The 20,229-nt window shown below is 37.6% G+C and overlaps 1 protein-coding gene across 14 annotated transcripts in view; it reads right to left on the bottom strand.

Annotated features, from left to right (window-relative positions):
- PARD3B (par-3 family cell polarity regulator beta) overlaps positions 1-20,229 on the bottom strand; it is a 1,110,743-nt gene that overhangs the window by 314,728 nt on the left and 775,786 nt on the right. For 13 of the 14 annotated variants that reach the window (XR_014078966.1, XR_014078967.1, XM_081577736.1 and 10 more), the window contains 2 exons: positions 10,248-10,454; positions 9,282-9,519 (listed from right to left, as the gene is read on the bottom strand). Coding sequence is in view for 12 of the 14 variants with exons in the window: in XM_081577736.1 (XP_081433862.1) it covers positions 9,282-9,519; positions 10,248-10,454 (445 nt within the window). In the remaining 2 variants the exon portion in view is untranslated. The remainder of the gene's footprint in view (positions 1-9,281; positions 9,520-10,247; positions 10,455-20,229) is intronic. The other variant, XM_081577741.1, reaches the window with a different exon arrangement.

The raw sequence follows: 20,229 nt of genomic DNA, 5'->3' as shown, positions 1-20,229 counted from the left end.
GATCTCAGACAGAATCAAGGCAGTCAGGATGAACTTGTGACTTAGATGCGTGAATGATGAATTAGATTTCAGACATGCTGAAGCTGAGGTGAGGCCAGGCCACCATGCAGAAATGACCAGCAGCTAGATGGAGAAGCAAAACTGGACTGTCTCCAAATTTCTGGTGGATGCTATTTAGCATGGTTAAGATGATAGTTCTAGATGTGGAACCTAATAATACTTGTGTATCTCATGTGTATGAAAGTATACACAGAATTATGGCTGGTGTCAGTGAATGTTTAAATGCTAACACAATAGAAGCAGTGATCAAGAGGGGTCTTGGTATTGTTATCAGTTCAAAGTCTGTCTCCAGGTAGGCTGTCTCACTTCTCCAGTCTCATTCTTTACTGCTTGCCACGTTCATCTCCCATGCATCTGGAAGATGGATGTTAGTAAATCACATTGAGGTTCTCAGATAAAAGGTGCTAAGTAAAGAACTAATTCCATTTTTCCTCCATGCAAATGATTAAATCTATACATGTCACTATCTAATAGTATTAAGTAAACATCCTACAAGGACATGACATTGTGCTGGACATGGTACAAAGCAAATTAGCAAACACGGTCTCAACGAGGAACTTTCCAGTGTTTATATACATGAATAAAACTGTTGTTAATATGTTTTATTAGTTATTTAATATGAGTATGCAAATGAGTCCATTAGGAAATCCTTTGCATTTTATTAATCCAGCATTTTAAATGATTATATTTCACCTTAGATGCTAATGAAGTTTATTTATTAATGTGTAGCTTCCACTTTAGTGCTTGTGAAAGTTCTTTTTAGCATATCAATTTCTTTAAAAGTTAAGCCAATTTTTTTCCACTGGACTTTTGTTCTGATCTGTTAACAAATCTAAACCTCATTATCCAAGAGAAGGAATGAGGTAAAGGGCCTATTCTTCTTCAGTACTCTTTTGTAATTCACATTAACGTTAATGGGAGCTATGCATGCACATTAAGAAGAGAAGGGAACCCTAATTAAACAAGTAGCCTTTTGGTTGACATTCTACGTGATCATTTTTTATTGTGATATGTACGAGAAAATCATCTTGCCTCGGACACCCATAAACAGAGCTACCAAGTAATCAAACTTATATAGGGTAGGAGGGGAAGGTGATGAACAGCAATCAGCTTTTAAAATGAGTTTGAAAACAACTACCCGTGCACTTTTATACTAATGAACTCCATCAATGCCCCTCACTCCTCCATTGAACACATACTCACCCTCTCCCCTAGAAAAAAAGAATGACAAACATTTGCAGACATATTTGACAGTTGAAAAAAAATTATTAAAGTCAAGACACCAAACAAACTCTGCATGCTGGGTACCATAGCAGTTCATTTGTCTGCACTCAGTCTATCAGAGGAGTACCCTGTCTGTCTCTGGGCTGTCTTTTAGTTACGAAATAAATGCTGACCAAGCAGTCCTAAATGTGCTTGATCCAAATTTCACCTATACTTTTCAGGTACCATGCTTGCATCTCTTTTCATCATCTTATATCACTTGCCCTATTCATAAAGACTCCCTCTCCAATTCTTTGTATTCTCCTGTTCACAATCTACTCATATTATGATGCTAATTTTCCCCTCTGGTGCTTAGTTGCAAACGAACAAAAGCTAGGATGTATGATACATAAATATATAAATATTATCAGCTATCACACCACTGGGTTTAATGGAAGTCAATATCAGTATATTATATTCTCTACTTTGCAATTCCATTATGGGCTCAACACTGCTGGCCGTAAAAAAGGAGCATTCTGAGTCTACGCCTGTGATGGTAATAATGAAAAAAAAAGGGGTCATTGCCTTCCCAACTTGAATGAAAAATTAAAATTACTAGGGCACTTAGCTCAAAGGAAAATTGGCAAATTAACAAACCAAGAAACGAAATATTCATGGCTCATACTGTGGAAGAGAAACTTAAATAATTTAAGATGGACGGTGAGGTGAGAAAATTCAGAGTTACCAAAGAGGCAAAAAGTGAGCCTAACCACATTCCAATGTGCCTTCAGCTTCTATTTCTTTCCCTCCGCAATCAGCAATCAGAGACAGCCATGGCGGAGAACGGATGGCTGCACCAGGGGTAGCCTTTGACATGCAAATTTATTTATTTTTTTTGCCACAGTCCTATATTTCTTTCAGATTTAATATATGCAGCCATTTTACCCTGATCTACAAATCTCTGTGTTTTCAATGTATTTCTAAATCCAGCTGGAAGCTGAATTATGAACTTTGACCTACTCTGGCTTTCATTTTTCATCTGAAATTTCATGTTTCCAACTGGCCTCTACTTCATGAAACCAAGCACCTTAACGCTAGTCTGTGGTGGGCTTTTTGCCTTTGGGGAAATGACTGTTAGAATTTCCCTAGCCTGGCTGCATAAGCTAGGTTACCCTTCACACCCATGAAGTTGCAGGGATAACCAGACACTTCACAACCACAATCTGGAAAGAGGTAATGACAAGCACGACTGCATTACAGTTATTGTACATGAGACCTGTAACAGCCAGTATGGGATCAAGGTAAGGAAAAGAAAGCATGACAGGTATGTCATGTTCCCTGGAGACTTAAGTATTCAGTCTATCTAACCCAATTTAAAAATCAAGTCAAAATGTATCTTTATGGGTCATGTATTATAAGACAACTTCCAAGGCAGTCCAGTGAAATAACTCTGAGCCATGCATTAAGAATATCAAGTCTGAAATCCATCCATACATTCGGGTCTGAAATACTGGACAAAGGAAAAAAAAAAAAAGAAAACAAAACAAAACAATTATTCTCCATCCGAGTTCATTCTCTATTTGTATTTAGCAATAGAAAGTTTTGCGGACTTAATTTGATAGAAAGTTATTCATCACTAAGAGATGAAATAACCTTTGAAAATAGTTAATGGTTACATTTAGAAGGGGGTGACCCAAAGTTTATAAAATATAAATGAGTGAATGATTTTAGTTTTATCATTACTTCTTAGAGTTTCCTGCACAAAACTGTCCAGGCTTAAGACAGCATGTCCGCCTGAAATACACAACAGCAATTAGAGGGAAAGAGAACAATCAAAGCAAAATTTAGTGGGTTACAAGTGAAAGGCAATATCTGAGGGTTGGCTGTCTGAGGTTTGGTCCCTTGATGGAAGACAAGGAAGGAAATCTACTAGGCCAGGAACCATACTGAGTGTTTTGCTCACAGAATGTGCTGAACTTAAACTTCACAACAATTCAGAGAGTATACATTATTATCCCCAGTTTACTTATGAGTAGACTGAGACACCAAGGGATTAATGAAGACCACAGAGCTTGTAACTGGCAGATTTTCAACTCAGTTAAGAATTAATTTGATGGCAGTCATGTCTGGGTTGTTTGTGGTGGTGGACGAGGGTGTGTGTGTGTGTGTGTGTGTGTATGTGTATGTGTGTAGGAGCATTCTTTTTTAAATAATTCGCAGCAGACATCATAATATAGAGCTTCCCTAGTTTCAATAAGATATTTACAGGCAGATATTGTGGGCTTGGTCCCAGATTACAGCAATGATATCACATTAAAACAAGTCACACAACTTTTTTGGTTTCCCAGTTTATATAAAAGTTATGTTTATAGTATGAAAGTGAAAGTAAAATGAAAGTCACTCAGTCGTGTTTGACTCTTTGCAACCCCATGGACTATACAGTCCATGGAATTCTCCAGGCCAGAATACCAGAGTGGGTAGCCTTTCCCTTCTCCAGGGGATCTTCCCAACCCAGGGATCAAACCCAGGTCTCCTATATCATAGGCAGATTCTTTACCAGCTGAGCCACAAGGGAAGCCCAGAAATACTGGAGTGGGTAACCTATCCCTTCTCCAGTGGATCTTCCCGACCCAGGAATTGAATTGGGGTCTCCTGCATTGCAGGCGGGTTCTTTACCAACTGAGCTATCAGGGAAGCCCTGTTATAGTATATTGTGGTCTATTAAATGTGCAATAGCATTATGTCTAAGAAAACAATGCATATCTTAATTAAAATATACTGTATTGCTAAAATAGGCTAACCATTATCAGAGATCACTGATCATAGATCACCATAACAGATAAATAATAACGAAAAAGCCTGAACTATTGCACGAATGATGAAAATGTGACACTAAGACATGAACTGAGCAAATGCTATTTGAAAAACGGCACCAATAGACTTGCTCAATGCAGGGTTGTCACAAACCTTCAATTTGTAAAAATTACAATATCTCCAAAGCAAAATAAGTGAAGTACAATAAAACGAGGCATGTTTGTAGTATATTTTGGTATAAAATGGATGAAACAGATGCTTTCCCATTTGCAAAGCTTAGAATAAAAGTTTTTCCTCTGTGTTCTAAAAAATACCTTTGTCATTAGGGTTCATGATTTAGGTTTTTTGTTGTAGAAACTAAACAAGTGTATACCTGCATTAGCTGGGTTAAGACGAAATTATAAAATAATATCCAACTGGTGGGCTGGGAGAAACAGAGTTAATATAAACAGCTATAAATCAAGTTCACCATTCAGATCACAGACCATGTGTCTTGAAAATGTTTATATCCGGTATGAAGTATCATCACCTTCAAAATGATACTTCAGGTATCATACGTACTAAAACAGACACAATTTGGGTTGGCTCTCTGTTACAGCTTTATTAAATAATTAAGAAATCAAGGACTGACTTTGGGTTTTCCACTATAAACAGAGCAAGATTTTCTCAGCCAAAGGATATATATATATATATATATATATATATATATATATATATTTATATATTAGTGCTTAGAAAACATCTGTTAGACCCCAGGAAGGTGAAATAGGGTTGATAGCTATGAGGTTGTTTATTGAGGGGTTTTGAACTTCACCCTTTGGTTGCAAGGAGCCACTGGTGGTCTTTTCTGTAGGGTAGTGCCAAGAAGAATACAAGAAACACAAAATGAAAAAAATGTAAGCACCTTGATCCTCTAAAATTCTCTTTCAACAGCAGGTAAAACAGAGTATAGAGGGAAACTACCAAAATTGGTAGGTTCTTAAGCTGTATATTTTCCCACAATAAATCATAGGCTATGTAAGAGCCATAGGTGAATCTGCAAGGAAGTAATTCTGAAATCAAAAAAGCATACTGTAGCCGGACAATACATATAAAGGTATGAATTAATGAGATCTCCCATAATTTTTTCAAAATGATAGGAAATAGGTTAAATTAACTGAGCTAAACTGTGCTATTACATAGCATCAACACAAAGCGACCAGAGAATAGCAGAAAAGTACACGGCACGTAACTTTCCACAAGCAAGAGCAAAGCTACTGCTACCACAATTACACTTCCATGATGTGGGGCGAGGGAAGGAGATGGAGGCAGAAATTTGGTCCCTGCTCACGCCCTTGGCCAAGTATCACTGTACACGGCACAGCTACACAACCTATACTAAAGCCCTATGTTCAGGAGGGTGTCTGAAGTGCAGATACTGGAAAAAATAATACATATTTAAACCACATATCTAACTCCTTGAGATCCTTAGAGCAATCAATTTTTTAAAAAATAAGTAACTAAGTCAATAGCATCTGAGCAACAGATGAGAGTTAAAGCAAAGTCTGTTGGCTAATGGTAACGGCTTTTGTGTTCTTTGTTGTTGAAAATGTGCATGCAGCAGCATCTCCAATATGCTCACAAACTTGGATGCAAAAGGCTACGGAAAACAGTTGCTATTTTTACATCGGAGATAAAATCAAACACCACCTTTCAGATCTTAATTTTTCCAAAATAGGGCAAGGAAATAAAATCTGAATTGCTAGATGTCTCAAGAATCTAGGATCTGTGATTTCTATCAGAGGAAAACATAGCAAACATTGGACAACGACAGGAAGAGCCTGCTCTGTATTCTGGGCAATGGAGTATGAACCTGCCAAATCACATCATCTGAAATAAAATACAGAGTTATAGTTTAATTTAGCAATATTCTAGAAAATGGGATATGTGAAGCTATAATAGTTTTTCTATTTACAGACTACTGTAGTTAAATCTTTATGGTATTTTTCTTTAGCACTTTAAAGAGGATTTTTTAACCTGATAAATTAATATTGTAGAAGTATTAATAATTATGATAATAGCAATATGTTTTTCTACTGATGCTGCAAAAACTGCCATACATTGAGTGGCTTAAACAACAAAAATGGACCGAAATACATGGGTTGGCAGAAGGTTCTCTTCTGGAAGCTCTCTAGAGAGAATTCATTGCTCTGCCCTTCCCACCTTCTAGAGGCTGCCCACAGTCCTTGGCTCACAGTCCCTCCAGCTACATATTGCATTTCTCTGCATCTTTCTTCCACAGTCACATCTCCTTTTTAAAATTTTTATCTTTTTAATTTTGGCTGTGCTGAAACTTTGTTGCTGCATGGGCTTTTTCTCTAGTTGCGGTGTGCAGGCTTCTCATTGCAGTGGCTTCTCTTGTTGCAGAGCATGGACTCTAGGCGCTGACCTTCAGTAGTTGTGGCTCCCAGGCTCTGGAGCTCAGGCTCAGTTGTGTGGGCTTAGATGCTCTGCGGCACGTGGAATCTTCCTAGACCACGGATCGAACCTGTATCTCCTGAACTGGCAGGCGGAATCTTCCTAGACCACGGATCGAACCTGTATCTCCTGAACTGGCAGGCGGATTCCTATCCACTGTACCACCGGGGAAGCCCTTCCTCTTCCACTTTTAAGGCCCCTTGTTCTTGCCATGCACCCACAGGGGGAAATTCAGGATAATCTTATCTTAAGGTCAGCTGAACAGCAAACTTAATTCTACCTGCAACCTCAATTCTCCTTTGCCAGGCAATATAACATGCTCACAGGTACTAGAAATTGGGACATGAACATCTTCAGGGAAGCCATTATTCTGCTTACTGTGATAATTAACATTTATTGAATGTTTGTTACTTGCCAGGCACTGTTCTAAGCAAGTTACATACAATTAAGCAGCTATAATTCTCATAATAATAGTAGATTTTATTGTTATTCCCATTTTTTAGATGACACAGAAAGAGATTAAGCAACTTGCCCAATGTTACCTAGAGAGAAAGCACAAAAGACAGGATTGGCTTCAGAGGGACATATACAGGCTGCATTTTTAATCTCTGAACCCCACAACTGCAAAGGTGATTCTCATCTAAATATACTACAGTTCTGTTATATCATTATTATCAAGGATGATTATCTAATAGCAGTCATGATAGTTACCCAGAATAAGGGCAAGTTTAACATTTTAATTGGTAAATGGATATATAAAACCATAGAAACCATCAGGGAAAACAAGGGTTTTTTAGAGATTCGTCCACTGGTGTTTAGATTATTTGTGTCCCTAAATGTCACTTTGCAGTTTCAAGGTCACATGTACATACACACACACACACACACACACACACACACACACACACACGGGGAGAGAGAGGGAGAGAGAGAATATATATATATTATATATATATATATGAATAACAGATATGGAATGGAACTTTCTGTTTCACTAAAATTTCCGTGGAAGACCCTTAACTGAGAACATCTGATGACAAATACCACTCAGCATTCTTAAGAAAGACATCTCCTAAGGGTTTAATAAGAGATGCCAAACTGGCCCATCAACTATCACTTCCCATGACTCATCTTCAGCCCATGGAACAGAAGGGTAGAGGTTGAGAGATTTTCTTTGATGGGAAATTATAGAGGTAAAGGCAGTAATGGAAAGAGGTGCTTCCTCATCAAACTGTGGACATCTTGACCGCATAAACAGGGCATATGTGAAGGTAGCTGTTGGAGAAGAAATAAAATTGTTTTCTGATTGCACCCTGCTGAGCCATGCCTAGTCAATGGACTGGCTGCCTGTGACATCTCGTCTTACAGTCTCACTGAGTTAGACAACAGTGGACCAGTCTTATTTTGAAACTGAGGAAAGCAAGGCTCAAGGAGCCTTAACGTGTGTGATGCTACTTACCGTGTGTGATGCCCAGCAGTTTGTATAGGAAGGTGATGGATTCAGACGAAGGCCCTCTGACTCCAGATGCAATGACCTCCCCACTACACCACAGTGCCTCTGTAGGTGATGGCTGATGTGCCCACAGACCTGGCCATGGACACACCTGGAATCACTGGGGATGGGGTGGGAGCGGGGTATGGATCATCTACCCTGTCATCTCTAATTCAAAGGTTGTATTCTACAGGTCACAGTTGAAGACTCCCTTACCTCTTGCTTTCCCTATGTTGACGAAGAAGCATTTTTTTTACTCACATAATGCATTGGTACCAAAGGCTTTGGGCACTACCCATGGCTCCAGCAAGTCTTGACTTGTATTTGACATTTTTATGGCAGCTTCGTGCCATCACCAGTGTCAGAACCAAGAAGGCTCCTTCTGCCTTTGCAGAAAAGGAGCATGCACAATCACCAGTTAAGATTTTTAAGCATCTACATATGATCCAGCAATCCCATTCCTGGGCATATATCTATTCAAAACTATAATTCAAAAAGATATATACACCTTTATGTTCATAGCAGCATTATTCACAATAGCCAAGAATGAAAACAACCTAAATGTCCATTGACAGATGCATGGATAAAGATGTGCTACATAAACACAATGGAATATTACTCAGCCATAAAAAAAGAATGAAATAATGCCATTTGCAGCAACATGGCTAGAGCTAGACATTATCATACTAAGTGGGGTATGTCAGAAAGAGAGAGACAGATATATGATATCATGTATATGTGGAATCTAAAATATGACACAAATGAATTCATCTATGGGACAGAAACAGACTCCTATACATAGAGTCTGTTACTCATATACATCCTTGCTATTGCCATGGATGAGGGAGGGTGGGAAAGAGATGGACTGGGAGTTTGGGGTTAGTGAATACAAACTATTATATAGAGAATGGATAAACAACAACGTCCTACTATACAGCAGAGGGAATAATATTCAATATCCTGTGATAAACCACAGTGGAAAAGAATGTGTGTGTGTGTATATATATATATATATATATATATATATATACTTTTTATAAATGAATCACTTTGTTGTACAGCATAAATTAACACAGCAATGTAAATCAAGTATACTTAAATTAAAAAAAGATTTTTAGGCATCTAGCTGAAGAGGAAGGAAAGCTTGCATTTTTTTTTTTTTTTTGAGTGAACACAAATGAGTAGTTTCATCAGGAGAGAAAAAACCAAACCAAAGCAAAGCAACCCAACTTTGCCTTCAAAAGCAGGTCCCTACCTTAGCATGGCACCAAATCCCTTCTTCTTTATTTTCCTTTCTGGATCTTCATTTCCCTCTTTCTGCTTTTTCTCCTTGACTTTTAATATGCCCTTTTCCTTCTTCTTCTCCTTTTCTTTCATTTTTTTGACTTTCCTGGCTTTACTTTCTGCATTTTCTAGCTCAGAGTTCCCCTGAGGGGCAGATTCACAATTCAGAGCTCCTTGGCCGGAGTGAGAGCTCCTATCAGACAGACCATCTGCACAAGAGGAAAAAAAAATCAATACACATAGTCAGGGGCTCCTCTGTCAGTATTTCAAGAAAAGTTAAAATGTAGAAGAACAAATCAAAGCACTCAGGAGTTCTACCCTGCCATGTGGCTACATGTGCCCTTTGAAGAGACAACTGCCTAAATGTGGTTACGCAAGGCTTTTGCTGTCGGGAGTAGGGGACACTGGTTGCTTAGCCAGGAGTATAAAAGGTTTGATATGGGCTGAAATGCTGATCTCTCTGAAAGCAGCTTGTTAACCTTGATCAGCTCAGAATGCCGACATGCTGGGAAACAAACAGGGTGAGTTTATTTCCAGGAGAAGTTTCTGAGTGCAGCTATAACCCGGCTGTTTCTATGCAATTAATGCAGTCAGTCCTTGGGTTGAGGCTGCATCTAATGACTTGAATAAGAATGTCAAGAAATGCATACTTAGTGCTGCTACCCTAAGGGTAAATGACAGTTGGTCCTTGTAGGAAATTGAAGGAGAACAATTCTTCAGTGGTTGCCCTGTAAAATAAATTGCATATTGCGTTATCCAATTCCATGTTCATTAAGCCAAAGGGCAAAACATATCAGGAAAATGAATTACTTTTAATATCAAAAATATAATTGTGATCCTTAAATCATTTTTCTCTGTAGTTAAGCACCCATTCGTGCCTATGATTCGCTGATAATAACGAGAGGAAGAAACCATTTCAGCAAGCGTGTTGCCCTACCGGCTTCTAACTCTTCAGGTCCATCATAAGATTTGTCGATGGCTGCTCGGAAGCTCTCGTTGCAGCCACGGCCGCGGACCATGTGTGGTCGAGGCCGGTGGAAGGGAAGTTCATTCTTCCTGACCTCGGCAACTGCGGTCTGTAGGCTCTCCAAGGAGCTGGACTTTTTCAAACCCAGAGTTGGACCAAAATCTTTGCTTGGAGAATCTGGAAAAAAAGAGAAAAAGGGCAAAAGGTCACCCTTCCCTTAAGGCAGCCTGATGGAGTAGGAAGGCTTGTTGTTCTATCTCAAAAGGCAGGGGTGGGGGTGTTAAGGGGGTGGGACTTGGTGTTAAACCTCAGCTTTGCCACTTTTTGTGACTTTGAGCAAATATTTGACTTCTTGGTGCCTTAGTTCCTTTTCTATAAAGTTGTGGGAAGATTTAAAATGATAATACATGTTATATACAGAATAAATATGTATATATATATGCATATGCACATACACATAGACATGAATTTGAAAAGCTGTAGCAGTCTCTAGAGATTATATGTATGAGAGTGTGTATACGCACACTCACATAGCCACACACACACCGAGCATCTAAGTGTTTCACCGTTCTCATTCTAAGCATTCCCATACATTATAGCTTTTATTATTTTCAACATCGTTCTCACAATTATTAAGGAATGTAATATGCACAAAAATCAAACAGCATCGAAGTGACTTTAATTTCTGTCCTGAAACACTTTATCATACTCTAGCACTGTTCCTGTGTAGTAAATGCAATTTATTTAGTCGACAGACAAAGCAAAGCAAGGAAAGAAAACAACTTTTCTGTGTCAATGCTTACTGTTCCATATGTATTTCTATTTGATTATCTAGGAAATGGGGTAATTTTCTTTGCATGATGTAATATTCCAAAAAAGCCTAGGTGAAGTTTAATAATTTGTGTTTTGATTGTAATATTCACTTGCACTGTTTGTCTTGCCCTGTTACCTGCCACTTTTCACTCATGCCTTGATCTCCATTCCCACCCACAGTCAGGCTGGCAGTTGTCTGTAACAGGATTAGGCTATATAAATACCAGCAGCACAAGGATTATTTTAAAGATGGAGGGAATTCTAGCAGGGCTCTTTTCCACCAGGGCCAAAGCTCATGATCCTCTCCAGTTACAAAGATTCCTGTCATGAAGGGGCCACACTTGCATTTCTGGAAATAGACTACCTTACAGTTTTTAGTAGATACAGATTGAGTACATCTTAAGGATTGTGAACATAAAGTAGCTACTTCAATGCCTAGTATATAGTAAGGCTCAGTAAACAGCTCTATCATTTCTTACTATGATCACTATTTTTGCTTCTGCTAATGCTGCTGTCATAAATATTATTACTAGTTGCTTAAGAAAATACTAGGTAGTACAAGGAAGAAAAAAGAAGTACAGCAAAGGTGTCATGCCTGTATAGACATGCATAGAGTTAAAAAACAAAATACACCATCCCAGGTATTGAAAATATGTTAAAGACAGTCAAAATAATAACAATAATGCTAATAGCTAACAATGCAGAGAGTGCTTAGCTCAGTTGTAAGTGCTTTATCTGTACTAATATAATCCTTAAAGATGTGCTACTGCCAATATTGTTCCTATTTTACAGATGAGGAAACTGAGGCAGAGGGCAGAGAAATACTTGGTCTAAAGATACACACTTAATAAGCGTCAGAGCTGGGAACTGTTTTCAGGAAGCCTCACTGTGCCTTTTCTGCTCTATACTGTCCAAAGTTGTACTTGGCCTCCACCCTCTACATGACTATGTTGAAGCTTCTTCAAATGGTCTCTAGTTTCCTCATCTCTAACTAAGACCATTAGTCTAGATTAGCCCTGAGCCTAGTTAAACAGAAAAAATGCAAAAACTGGATGTTGTTTTTCCAGTTTCACATTACCTTACAGGAGGCAATTTTGCACTTTAACAATATACATGATGACAATAAACATTCTATTTTATAGATAACAGTGTATCATTAAGATATGCAACATAGATGGGATTAAGGAGAAAAAAAAAACATAAGATATTTCAGGGACAAATTTCAGGTGCTACTTTGCAAATTGTAAATAGTAAGAATACACTGCTACTAAGTCCAGAAAGAGGTGTATTTCTTATAGTCCTAGGAAGGAAAGGAAGTGGAAGAAACAGAAACTGAATAAGATTGTTTCTGACAAGAAAACAAAAAGCAACAGAGAGGTGTGGGGGTATTAAAACCACAGGAAAAGCTTTGGAGTTTACAGAAAATATTTTACACCATCTCTCCCTAGGGATCTGACATGAAGCTTGGTAAAAACATGAAGATGAAAACTATCTGAGGAAGCCTAGTTCCTCTGTCAACAATAGTAACCATCTTTTATTTATTAATTGCCATTCAGGAGATTATATTTGAACCCAAACTGTAAGTATTCACGTCAACATTTAGCAATAAATTCTAGGGAACATGAAAGTGAATAAATCATCCAAGATATAAGGCATGTTATCTAAAAGGAGCTCAGCAAGAAGTCATCTTTGAGAAGGAACAAATACACTGTTACTCATTTGAAGCAAACTGAACATTAAGGATTCATGGGTTTTGCAGGATTAATAGAACCAGCAATTAATTCACTTTACATAAATAGAAGTCACAAATTAGAAGTGTCAACTGATGTTGGCCAAAATTATAGCCTAACTCTACTGGATGTGGTAAAAAAAAAAAACAAAAGCAGAAAAGCATCTGAGTCTTGGTTGTAAACGTGGACTCAGGGATTTTCAGGCTTGAAAACAACTTTCTTATTTATTTCTAGGGAATAAACAGGATACGGTCATGGGGAAAAAAAGACTGATGTTAGAGAGGAGAATTTGAAATCAGGAAAGTCCTTACAAGGACTTATAGGTGCACTGAACCGACTGAATTGAATCTCTTGAGTGAAAGGATCTTGGCTAGAGTTTACGTTTTCTTTACACGTCCAAGACTTCTGAGGGAAGGTTGAGGTTACTGGTTACAAGGGATTATTATAAGTCAACTGATGGCATCAGCACTAAATGTCAACCAAACACTTGGAATAAAGGTTTTAGCACATAAAGATTGTACGTGAGCACAGTAAATTGTCACATTCAGTCCTTCTTACCCACTCCCATTCTCCACAGTTTCAGCTTAGGTTGCCTTTGCATTGGAAATCCTGTAGCTTTCAAAAGGGGAAGATTTTCTGTGTATTTTTAGCCTAACCATTTATATAAATCATACTGTTTTCTAGGCTCCCACTTAAAGTAGAGGTCTCCTTGAAGGAATGATATGAAGGGAGTAATCAATCAAAATCAATACCTCAGTAGTTCCATCCCAGTTGACTGAAGTCAACTCCAAAGTGAGGACTCCTCACATTTTCACCTGTATCTGACGTGATACTGACTGTGGCTGATTTTAAGCAACTGTTTGAGACAGTGATCTCTGAATACCACATGGCATCAGCCATGAGATGGACTACGTCCAAATTTGAGCATTTACTTGTCCCATTTTGAGTATCTGAATGTAAACTGAATATAATTTTTCAATGATTTCCAAGCCCATTTAGATTAGCTGCAAATGCCAAGAAATAGATCTTTTCCCAAACTTTAGTAGCAAGGCTTTATTTTTTTAAACTTATGACTTCTATGTTCAATGACCATGTTCTCTAAGATACTGATAAACTTATCTTCCCATCAGAAACATGAACTTGACATTCACAAATTTCTAGAAACATGATACAATGTTTATCAAAGGTACTAAAAGAGGGATCTTGCATGAGAAATATTATACTTAAAGTAGTATAATAAAAGAATTCTTGAAGTTCCATGTGCCAAATTTTTCCTTAGAAGTCTCCAAAAGAAATATCACAGAAAGATTTTTTAAAAGATGCCATAGCTTTTTTGAAGATTTATTTGTTCCAAGTGAAGGATGGGCTTGACTTGAACCTGGAAGCCTTCCTCATATAGAGTAGAGGGAAATTTCAGGGCCATGTTTTCTGGCTCCACCAATCCTCAGACATATCCCCTGTTCCTCCTCACCATCCAGAAAAAATGCAGTGTTATGACGAAACTGAACACATACACCAAGTCTAAAGATTTAAAGGAATTCTGCCATCATTTCTCCCATGGACATGAAACAAGTGAAGAGAAGGGAAGTAGAGAGCTCCTGTCCAAGTGGAGAGGTACCTCTTCAAAATAGAGTTAAAACACTGAAACCACTGCCCCAGTCTTCTAAGTAGAAAGTCCCATTTCAACATGTTGTTGTTCTTGTTTAGTTGCTAAGCCATGCCCAATTCATTTGAGACCCCATGGACTGTAGTCTGCCAGAATCCTCTGTCTGTGGGAGTTCCTTGGCAAGAATACTGGAGTGGGACCCAAGGATTGAAGCCACATCTCCTGCATTGGCAGGTGGATTCTTTACCACTGAGTCACCTGGGAAGTCCACTCACTTCAACTCACTGTAAAACAAAAAGTCCTTTTTGGAGGACTGTTTGGGTAAGTTTCTGCCTCTTCCCTATGGCTGAGCACTGCTGCTGGTTCCCTGAAAGGCAGATGATTAAGATAATAGAGAATAGGGAAATTCCCTATTAATCCGCCTTGCAATGCAGGAGACTCAGGTTCGATCCCTGGTTGGGGAACTGAGATCCCACATGCTGCACAGCAACTAAGACCATGTGCTGCAACAGATAATAGAGAATAATAGACTCTAGAGAGTAATGATTAATGGTGAATGATGAAGTGGAGAGGCAGTGAGACATTCCAATACCCCCCACTCTGCCACTTATTTTTGAGTTATTAACCTTCTTGTCCCTGCTTCTTAATGTGTAAAATTTGGATAAAATGAGGATGGAAGAGTGCTTGGCACATAACAGGTACTCATAAAGCATTGGTGATGATTATTGTCATTGGTGTTTTTACATCAACTCTAAACATTAACTGAATCTCTAGAACAATCCTTTTGGTTCAATCCACCACTGCATTTTAAAATACAACTATTCTCTCTGCAAGAAGCTGAAAAAGGGCTCCATAAAGAAATACAGTACCATCCTTCCTTCTTTATTCAAAAGTTAAACGAATTTTCCTCCAAACAACTCCTTACAGTTTTTTCTTTTGAAATAAGGTATATCCATCTGTTCATCACATATAGAGGCTATTCTTGGGAAGATTAATAGTGGAGTCTTAGACACCCTTCTCCTTAGGCTATAATCATTTAATTAGTCTGAGATTTCATTGGCAATGTTTGAACTTCCCATTCTAGCATTAAAATCTTGCAATAAAAGAATGCCTTAATCCAGAAGACCAGTAATTGGATCTTCCATTATTGATGAAATTGCTTCCAATACATTCTTATTAAAACATAAAGAATTATTTAGGGGAAGGTATTCACTTTCAGATACATGGCAAGTTTTCCTCCATGACAGAGCTTTATAATTAACAGATACTTACGATAGTTAACAATAAATAATGTATCAATCTGCACATTTCAGTAACATCGATAGTCCTCAAGGCATTTAGTGAAAATTAATTACATTAGAGCCCCTCCCCCTAAAACAAAGGAATTGTGCCCAGTAGTAAACTGGGGATCAAAATGATTGCAATGTTATCCAGGGGGCTCAGCATGAACCTTGAGAAGGCCATGATTCGTCAAGATAGCTTGCTTTCATTAACAATTTGGCTTTGCTATCATATGAACAATGAACTTGGGCAAATACAATAAAAATGCTTTACTTGCTTCATGGGGAGTTGTGATGTGAAATTAATAGCCTTAAAACTCTTTGAATGAAAAATTATTACGAATTTCAAGTAGGCATTCACAACACTACTTTATTCTCCAACACATCTCACTTTGTCTTTTTATTTTAGATTAAACTTACTGAAAATTTTGTATGTTTGATTTTTTTTTTTTAGTAGTTTCCCCTGGAGGCTAAATGTCTTATATGCTTTAATAGATATCATTGCAAATTCATTAGCCCAGAAAAAAAATTCCCCATAATATATAAATGTATAATTTCCCAAATTATGTTATCTGTGCCAACTGTGTCCATAATGGGCCTAATTACCTTCTTGCTTATCTCAGTATTCCACATATTGATCATCATTCCAAGCTTATCACAGTGCCCTGCTTCCTATTCATTACCACAGGGCATAATGTAATCTGGTTTATATGTTATCTGCTGTCATTTGGGTCTCAGTTCTTCTACTGGCAATTTCCAAGTTCTCCAGGAGAAGAGTTTATTTTCTATTTATTTTTTTCCTTTTAAGTCTCATAAATCCCAGGGTCTTATCATTTCCTGAAATTCATGTCAAAATATTCAATAATGAACTTCTCATTAAGAGTTATATATTTGCATAATCTCTCCTACTCTGACTCCAAACATTGTCTATTTTAAAGTGAAAAGATCTAGAGAAAATTATGGGAAGATTAGGTGAACAAATACAACAAATGATTTGATTATAAGTGTGGGCATGGCCCTCCAAGTGACTCCACATCTATGCTAAGTGTTGCTGTATGCTTTAATTTTCTTCACTAAAAAAAATCCCTCTTTTATTTATAAATGGAAAGTCAAAACCTGATGCCACATTTTGGTTTTCTTCCTGGACTCAAATTATATCCAACAAATACAATAAATGGTAAATTTACTACACTGAAAATATTCTTATGACAATCTCCTGTCTTTTTATTTTTTAACTTTGTGGATAAGAAAATGGACTCTGTGGTTCAATTTAGTAGGCAAACTCTTAAAAAAAAATACATACATTTTAAACCATATCTAAGGAGATTCTGTTAAGGCAACTGGAGAACTCAGTCAAACCCACTGCCCACAGATGGGTTTGTTGTAATCTTTCGTTTTCTCTCTCTTTGCCTTGTCAGGATAACTCCACCAGATTAAAAACTACAACAACAACAGTACCCCCAAACTGGCATTCAAGATAATAACAAGTTTAAAAATTATATAAACAGCATTGTTGTCTGGAAGGAAGTGTGAATACTTAAGGAAGGAAAAAACCATAACTTTTATTATTTAAGTGGGAAAAAAAAACTCACTTAAGAGTCAAATAAACTGATTAAAGAGGTCAGCTTTCCTACCTGTGGAATGGGATCAATAGGATCGATGAACGCCACCTCCCGTTTTCTGTCTTGTTGATCTTGGTATCCTCAGTGCAGAGAACTACTGAATAAATATTTGTTGTAGAGATAAAGGAAGGTGCAAGAAAAGGGGAGTGAGAGCAGGTGACCGACCACTCTCCACTCTAGTGCTGTGAAGCTAAAGGGAGTTGATCCATGATTGCTTTACTCCCTCAAAGTTCACACACAACCTCTTGTTTTTACTAATGTGACCTTAGGTTTCTTTGTCCTGTTTTCAAGGATCTAATTATTTCTACCCTACTTATAATTACTCACTCATCTCTACGTTTTGTCTTTTTCTACTAGTCATTCCTTTCAACTTAACTTCTCTCTTTGTGATATTAACCTTTTCTGCTATTTCCCCATCCTTACACACACTTTGAATAGTCTTATTTTTCCCCACTGCCAAGAATACCTTTATTCTCCTTCCAAGTCCTCCTTGTATGTCTTGGTAATAGGCTTTTCATTCTGAACACAAATGGTTTCAGTGATTTTTTCCCCCCACCTCATTCTTTTTACCACTTATTCTTTGTATGGCTTACTTCAATAGCACCTCTTTCTTCTGCTTTTGATTGTTGAGTGGTTTATGCCTTACGTGGGTTGTATAATGCCATACTCACAAAATAAAGTACATTAAAAAGAATTTTAATAAGTTTCTTAAAAAACTATTAGCATACTGAAGAGGTCAAACTGATTGATTTCTTGGATGTTATCCACATGAAGATATTTTTACATGATGTTGTATAAGCTGGGTACCTGTATTTTTTGAGGGCCCAAAATTATTTTTATACTTTTGCTTTATTCATGTCTCGCCTTTTTATAGCTAATGGACTGCACTAAAAGGAAAAAAAAACCCTGAAATTTTCAATTACTTACTATTTTCAGAACTGATAGAAAGGAAGGTTTTAGAGCTTTGAATAACAATTATATGATTATATGTAATGAGAATGCAGTAACATGAATGAGTGAATGAGTGAAAGTCGCTCAGTTGTGTCTGACTCTTTGTGACCCCAGGGAATTCTCCAGGCCAGAATACTGGAGTGGGTAGCCATTACCTTCTCCAGGGGATCTTCCCAATCCAGGGATCGAACCCAGGTCTCTCGCATTGCAGGCAGATTCTTTACCAGCTGAGCCACAAGGAAAACCCCCAGTAATATGAATTAACAATCTCTTAAGAGGTGCACTTCAACCTAGGTTCAATCTACTGGTAAAACTCCAAGTTAAAAATCAAGTCAGCCATCAATGAGTATTTACTGAATAGTTTTTGTCACTCAGAACTGTGCTAAGTCCTAAGAGGAATAGAAGGCAAGTGAAATAGGAACTAACATTTCCCTGTTGCTTTATAATTTATAAAGTTCTTTCCTGTACAAAATAAAGCCACATCTTACACCAGTGATCTTATCCAAATTCAAATGTTTTTTTCATGTCCAGAGAGAGCAACAAAGAAGGAGAGGAAGGAGGAAGGGCTGCACAAAATATCCTCATCATTGCTTTCAATGAGACTGTGCCCCAGTAAGTATGTGTCTAGGAGAGGGTGGGAGTCAAGAGAAATGAATTGTTCCTGTGACTCTCTGATTTTTTTACCCTGGGTAAACATTTTATTTTTTTTAATTGAGATATAATTGATATATAATGATGTAAGTTTAATGATGCAATGTATCAAGGGCATGCTAAATTGCTTCATCTGTGTCTCTTTGCAACCCTATGGACTGTAACCCTCCAGGCTCACCTATTTATGGGATTCTCCAGATAAGAATACTAGAGTGGGTTGCCATGCCCTTCTCCAGGGGATCTTCTCAACCCAGGGATCCAATCCTCATCTCTTAAGTCTCCTGCACTGGCAGGCAGATTCTTTACCACTAGCGCCACCTGGGAAGCCCCAGGTTCTTCTTTAACATCTTAGGGAAAAATCCTAACAAAGCTTTTTGGTCAACCCAATATTTGATACATACATATTTGATTTTGATAATATATACTTACATTTTGATTTGATGTGATACATGCATATATTGCAAAATGATTGCCACAATAAGGTTCATTATTGCCTTCATCTCCTCACATTATTATCTTGTGTGTGTGTATGATGAGAACACTTAGGATCTACTCTTTTAACAACCTTCAAGTATATAATACAGTATTGTTAACTACAGTTACCATGTTGTACATTGATCCCCAGCATTTATAACTAAATTTGTAGCCTTTGACCAACATCCTTTCTCATTTTCCCCATCGTTTAGCTTTTGGCAACCACCATTCTACTCTTTGTGTCTATAAGTATGGGTTTTTCAGAGTCACATATAAGTGAGATCATGCAGTATTTGTCTTTCTGATTTATTTCAGTTAGTGTAATGCTCTCAAGGCCATGTTGACACAAATGGCAGGATTTCTGTCTTTTTTTTATGGTGAAAGAACATTCCACTGTATGTGTAGGTATTTATGTGTGCGTGCATGTGTATGTATATATGTGTGTATGCATATAAATGTATGTATGTGTGCATGTGTGTGTGTGTGTGTGTATATATATATATATGTTACATTTTCTTTTTCCATTCATCCATTGATGGACACTTGGGTTGTTCCATGTCTTGGCTATTGTGAATAAAGCTGCAATAAATATGGGAATATAAATACTTATTCAAAATAGTGATTTCATTTCTTAGGATATATATCCATAGTGGAAGTGCTGGGTCACATGACAGTTCTATTTTTAATTTTTTGAGAAACCTCCATACTGCTTTCCAGAGTAGTGCACACAGCCATTCTAACAGCTGTGAGGTAATGGTCTCTGCTTGCTGTTCCTGCTGCTGCTGCTGTGGCTGCTAAGTCGCTTCAGTCGAGTCTGACTCTGTG

This window comes from Giraffa tippelskirchi, chromosome 3 (assembly GCF_054371585.1).
Source record: "Giraffa tippelskirchi isolate mGirTip1 chromosome 3, T2T-mGirTip1v1.2.pri, whole genome shotgun sequence".
Classification (NCBI taxonomy): domain Eukaryota; kingdom Metazoa; phylum Chordata; class Mammalia; order Artiodactyla; family Giraffidae; genus Giraffa; species Giraffa tippelskirchi.
This window is presented reverse-complemented; position numbering and strand designations above follow the sequence as displayed.